Source organism: Syzygium oleosum, unplaced genomic scaffold (genome assembly GCF_021117445.2).
Source record: "Syzygium oleosum isolate NSW1041296 unplaced genomic scaffold, Sole_v2.1 Sole_v2.17, whole genome shotgun sequence".
NCBI classification, from domain to species: domain Eukaryota; kingdom Viridiplantae; phylum Streptophyta; class Magnoliopsida; order Myrtales; family Myrtaceae; genus Syzygium; species Syzygium oleosum.
Genome location: NW_026607501.1, coordinates 4088218 through 4094360, shown reverse-complemented (window position 1 = coordinate 4094360; position 6143 = coordinate 4088218). Strand labels below are relative to the sequence as shown.

At 38.6% G+C, this 6143-nt stretch overlaps 1 protein-coding gene across 1 annotated transcript; it reads left to right on the top strand.

The window, feature by feature from the left end:
- Positions 1-3302: 3302 nt before the first annotated feature.
- On the top strand, positions 3303-5919 carry LOC130140248 (uncharacterized). Its single transcript, XM_056319190.1, has 5 exons — positions 3303-3443; positions 4877-5023; positions 5184-5249; positions 5387-5506; positions 5589-5919. The coding sequence occupies exons 1-5, from the start codon at positions 3371-3373 to the stop codon at positions 5669-5671; spliced, it is 489 nt and encodes a 162-aa protein (XP_056175165.1). The 5' UTR covers positions 3303-3370; the 3' UTR covers positions 5672-5919.
- The last annotated feature ends 224 nt before the right edge of the window (positions 5920-6143 follow it).

The window sequence follows — 6143 nt, the reverse complement described above, 5'->3', positions numbered from 1 at the left end:
TAATCATGTGTGCCTTGTCAAAAGCATGTTGGGAATAGTTAATTAGTCATGCGAATTTAAATTGGTAATCTCAAATGGTTGATGAGCTAGTAAACGCAGGATGATGCTAATCATGGCATATACAAATTGGTAACTCAATTGAAAAAGAAAAAAAAAGGACAATTGAATTTTGATAAGTAACTCAAATAAGGGTTAGTAACCAAAAGCTATATGACACGTGATTTAATATGATAAAATTTAGTAAATTACTATAACTTAGATTGGTAAAACCATAAAGTTAGTAAATACGAAACGTTGGTTAGTTATGCAAATAAAAATTGGTAAGTTAGCACAAAAATTGCTAATCTCCAAATTATTAGGAAATGTGGCTAGCGACCTGCCGAGGAAGAAGCAAAAGGAAAGAAAAGAAAAGAAAAGAAATAAACAGAATTAAAAATTTTGAATTTTTTGGTAATTTTCCCTAAAAAATAAATTACCAAACAACGGTAAATATATTCCAGTTAATTTTCAAGTTTTAGCCGAATACCGAAAAATATTGTCATTTTCTTGAAAAATAGTTTCCTGAAAAACATTTTCCAATAATGTCACATTTTTCGAGAAACGAACGGAACCTTTAAGGCATTTGTAAGAAAGATAAATAACAGGTGGTAAACGATAACAAGAGTTGATAAGTTAAAAAACAAAATAAACAATGGTAAGTATCTCAAAACGAGAGTTTGTAACCCAAAACTAGTTGATAATTTAAACAAAAGAATGTCGGCAAGTCACTAAAATAATGATTAGTAAATTCGTAAAGGAGTTAGATAAACATAACGCATTAGTAAGAGACACATAAAAGTCAATAAGAACTAAGAAAAGTTGATAATGTAAAGGGTTAGTACCACAAAAAAAACCCCAAACTGATACACTTATGACGAATTTAGCACAAACTAATTTTTTGATCATAAAAAACCCCAAACTGGTACACTTATGACAAATTTACCCTCTACTAGTTTCCGTTAAATTTTACTGTGAAATTGCTTCGTTAAATGACATGTTGCAGTTGACGGATGTACTGATTTTGGGTTTTACCCTCTGTTTGTCATAGATGTATCTGGTTGTGATTTTTTGTGGTATTAATTCAATTTAACAGAAACTAACGGAAGATAAATTCATCACATATGTACCGGTTTGGGGTTTTTTGCTGTCAAAAAATTAATTTGGAGTAAATTTGTCGCAGGTATACCAGTTTGGGGTTTTTGATTGTCAATAAATTAATTTAGGGTAAATTTGTCATTGGTGTAATAGCTTGGAGTTTTTCGTAGTATTAACCCTACTGTAAACTTGTTATAAGGAGTTTAGTAATTTCATGAAGGTGTTGCTAAGCTACTAATAAGTTACCGGGAAATTAGGTGATCCGTTATTTTTTCTTGTAGTCTTTTTAACACTTACCAACTGTTTCAGAAATGTAACAAAACATAAAAAAAATCATTTTTAGACTTGGAACAATAGAATTTCCTTGTAGAGAAAATACATATTTTTTACTTAAACGTGTGAATCCTTTAATATGTACTAGAACACAACTCTCTGCAGATTATGATTTAGCAAAGAATAGGAAAGACTATATATCCTTGGAATTCTAGGGCACTTGAATGCGAAACCATTTGACACGTTCATTAAACTGATGAGTTAATAAATTTCACAAATTCTCCCATACAAAGTTTTGTGAAACTGTTTGGACTGCCTTTTACATGAACTTAACATACGGTTCATGCATAAAGAAAAGGGTTATTACCATAAAAAATCCCAAACTGGTACATCTGTGACAATTTAACTCTCTGTTGATTTCCGTTAAATTTTACCGTCAAATTTTTTAGTTGGATGACACGTGGCAGTTGACGGGTGTACCGGTTTGGGTTTTACCATCCGTCTATCGCAGCTATACCAGTTTGGGATTTTTGGTGGTCCAAAAATTAGTTTGTGATAAAATTATCACAGGTATACCAGTTTGAGATTTTTTGTGAAAAAATTAATTTGAAGTAAATTTGTCCACATATGTACCGGTTTATGATTTTTTTGGTATTAACCCTAAAGAAAACTGAAACTGCCTTTATTTAATTCTTGAAAAACTTATTGTTGGAACACACATCATCATGCAGTGCACACGTGATCAAAATGAAAAGGAAAAATTCTACTCTCATCCCTATACTTTCTCACATTTTCTAAATAAATCTTTATACTTCCAATTAAGAACGAAGCAAATCCTTATACTTGCGCAAGTTGTCTACTCAAGTCCCTCCAACAATACATCCGACCAAATTCAGCTAATGTGGCCATTGCCAAGAAAGAAGTCAGGACATAGAGGTTAGATGGTATGGTGAAGCTTCTCCCAACCACCAACCAGACCGGCTCGAATTGCTGCTGCAGTGGCCGCTTAACAACTGCACCTAATTGCAAAGTGGGAGTCACGTAAAGTCGGATCACATGGTTCGGGTTCACGTGAATCCGATGTATCCGAACCCTCGATACCGGTGGGTCCCCGTGATTCAAGGTTCGGGATGCATTGGTCCCGCATGCGCCCCGACGCACTCAAAAACGTATCCAAGAACGAACCCGGCACGAAAGCTTTTGTGCTCACAACTGACCGAGGACAAAGATGTTCTCCGGTCTCGACCCATCAGTCCGGGCTGAGTGAACATGAAATGATAGCTCGACTCGGTATCGGATTTCACCGGAGAACACACGAATTTTTCACGTACAGCCTTTTACCCTGCGACCGGCTCATCTTATCACATGATTTATTTACGACTAATTCATCAATTTTCTTCTCTCTTTTTTAAATTAGATTTGTCATCACTCACGTGCGTGCACCTATTTTAGTAAGTGGTATGACGGAGTAATAATATATGCTTAGTATAGAATTTATTCCCATGTATTTAAATGAAAATCACGGTCCTACTTCTCACAAACTCAACAAGTTAATTAAATTTTTCGGCTGGAGCAACGTTCGATAATGCCAAAGATCATACATAAATCTAATAATATCGTAATTGATGCGACGGATTATAAGTAACCGTGGAATAAGCGAGTCATCTTCAATATTCAATCACGATTAATTAATCGTATTTTTCAATATACCGATGTCATAAAATAAAATATCATTAAGTTATTAATATCCAGCTGGATTTAGACGTCCACGTCAGCTCTGCCGTTACGCTCTGCGCCACGCGCTCATTCTCATAAGCCCCGCGCATTTCATTCGCGCTCGCATTCCTACTTCGAGTGAGACGAGAGAGAGATATGGCGACGACGGCGACGTCGCCGTCGACGGCGAGATTCGGAGGCGCCGGCGAAGAAGCGCAGAGGATTCTGGACGCGAACACGGACGGAGATGACGCGAGGCGGCGAGCTCGCGGAGCCTTCAGGGAAGTCCGACTCGGGCATCGACCGCTGCTTTGTTCGAGGTTAAGTTTCGTTTTTCGTCGCGTCCGACTCGGAGATGTACGTGGACGGACTGCCGGAGCGGTGACTCCGTTTCGTTCAGCCTACCGATCATGAGGGAGCTGATCGTAGAGGAACGTGCCGCGTTGGTTTGATTCTGCACCGACACTGCTTGCGTGCGTTTGCTTCTGCTAAAATTGAAATGGAGTGGATGAACAGAGCTCGTTGGTTAGGTGTTCAAGTTATGTCGCGCGAGAGATGGTTTTGGATCGTTGAGAACTCGCCGGAAGCGTGATGATTGGCGGAAAAAAACCAGGAGCATCGCGGTGGCTGTCGTCGCGGAAACGCGAATGCTGCGACTGCAACTGCGATCAGCTGAACTTCTTTGTTGTTGCTCCTATACGCAAGGATGGGCTATTCCCATTTGAGGATATTTAGACCTTGAATAAGATGGCAATACAAAGATCAATCTACAAAATTGATTTGTCGAATGAGGTGATATGTGGGTGCTTGACTATGACCATCTTGGTTGAATACTCGCTCACAATTTGTCAAATGCTAGGCTGTTCTTTTGAACATAGTCTTTGTATCTCTTGACATTGCACTTAGACATTAAATGGACGACTGCATTTTATAGTAATATGTTGCCTTACCAATTACATTTTCATGGTGTCATTTCAATTTCCGCTGTCATCTGAGGTGTGTATCGGCGGAGTCTTTAGACCTCAAGAACTGATCGTTGTTGGCCGTGGTCTCGAGGCTTATGAATGTTGAACAGAAAGGGTACATGACAAAGGAAAATTATAAAGCACTCAAAGTTATATATCGCACGGATTGACGGCTAAAATATAGTCTAATATGACATTCTTATTGGATTACCTTTCCTAATTGCTGTCTGAATGAAGTTTATAAAATTGCATGTGCAAGCTCTCATGCTGCTATCCGGTCGTTGGAATGATTTACATGTTTTCTTTCTTTTGGCTGCTATGTGTTCTGCAGTTGCCTCTTAAAGGACTGAAGACAGAGGAGTTATGGTTTATCTGCCTACACTTTCAAGGACTCAATATTTTGTTTTTCAGGATGAAACTGAGTATGTCAGTCAACCACATTTCACACTTAACACTTCCAGTATTTTTAAACAACATGGGCATCAAGCCCGCTGTTTAGTCATGATGTAATGTTTAATTCTGCAGAAATAGTTTCCTTATGATGATTGAATCGTGATGGAATAATGTGGCTAATGCTTTGGTACAGTCGTGCAAGGTAAATTCTAGAGGTATGGAGATCTTCTCCAAAAGTGGGATGCCAGAAAAATGAAACCTGTCTTCTGGAGGTTGTGATTTGTTACTGTCATGTTATGGGGATACCTGCACATTTTTCTTTGAAGGCAAATAATTTAGAATAGATTGGTATAATTTTCTGTTCATGTGTAATGCTAAGTAATAACACCATGCAGGAATTGCACGAAAATTTGCATCATCTGGTTATGGTGTCTTTGCGATGGATTACCCTGGATTTGGTCTCTCCAAAGGTCTTCATGGTTACAATTCAAGCTTTGACAGGCTAGTTGATGCTGTTATTGAGCATTACTCAATAGTTAGGGGTATGTGACATTGATTTATTGACCATCCATGTGCATGTCCAAGTTTTCTATTGTCTCCTTAATGTCAAGGCAGGCATACTTCCTAGTAATCAAAAGAGAAAAGTAGCCATAAAATGTAAGATGGACATCCTCATGTTATAGCTAATCAGTTTATTTTCAGAAAACAATCAAGGTCTACCGTGTTTCTTGCTCGGCCAGTCAATGGGGGGGAGCAGTTCCTCTCGAGGTGCGTTTGAAAACACCTGCGGCGTGGGACGGAGCCATTCTTTTTAGCACCTCTATGTAAAGTATCCTTCTTAATATGAAAGTCATTGGGGTACCACCTTCATGCCATCTGTATTTAATTGAACACACTTCAAATAGTTCGCAGGGGACATGCTACACCTTGGCTGGTAAAGCAGATACTGATTGGTGTTGCCAAGATTCTGCCAAAAGGGATACGGCAGAGGTGGGATTTAGAGACGCAAAGTAGAAAAAAAATTGGTAAGCAACTGAGTTATGCAAATACTTGTCTAGGTGGTGGGCAATTCTGTTTTATTTGATGCCAGCGTTCTGTCCTAAGCAGGCTCAATACTACATTCAGTGACTGTCAATTGGGTGCTAAACAATGGCAGTTTCTCTGAATTCGGGCACCATATAATGTTATAGCATACAAGGATAAACCTTGACTTGCGGCTGCACTAGAACTTCTCAAAATAACACAACAGATAGAACAACAGCCGGAGAAGGTATGAGGATTATTCCCTGGAAAAGCTCATTTTCTCTTTTGTCCTCTCTGCTGCACGTCCGCATGCTTTGCCAACAGAAGTATGGTGATAATCTCAATACACACTTTTTTACCCGTATTCCATGATAAGTTTCCTCTCTTTGTATAGAATTTTTCTTCTCCATTAGCCCATATTGTACGTTTCATTCGTTATTTCCAATGGACTATCCGGGTAAAAAAAAAAAAAGCGACTCGCTTTCTCCAAAGAAGATTAAACGCAGCCTATTCTGCTTTTGCAGCAAGTCTGAATTAAAGGAACATCTGTAATTGGATGACTCTGTACGATGAGTTAGGTGGTTTTCTTCGGTAGAAATCCACAGTTGCCATTGGGTCAGGTCGGGTCAGGTCAAGCAT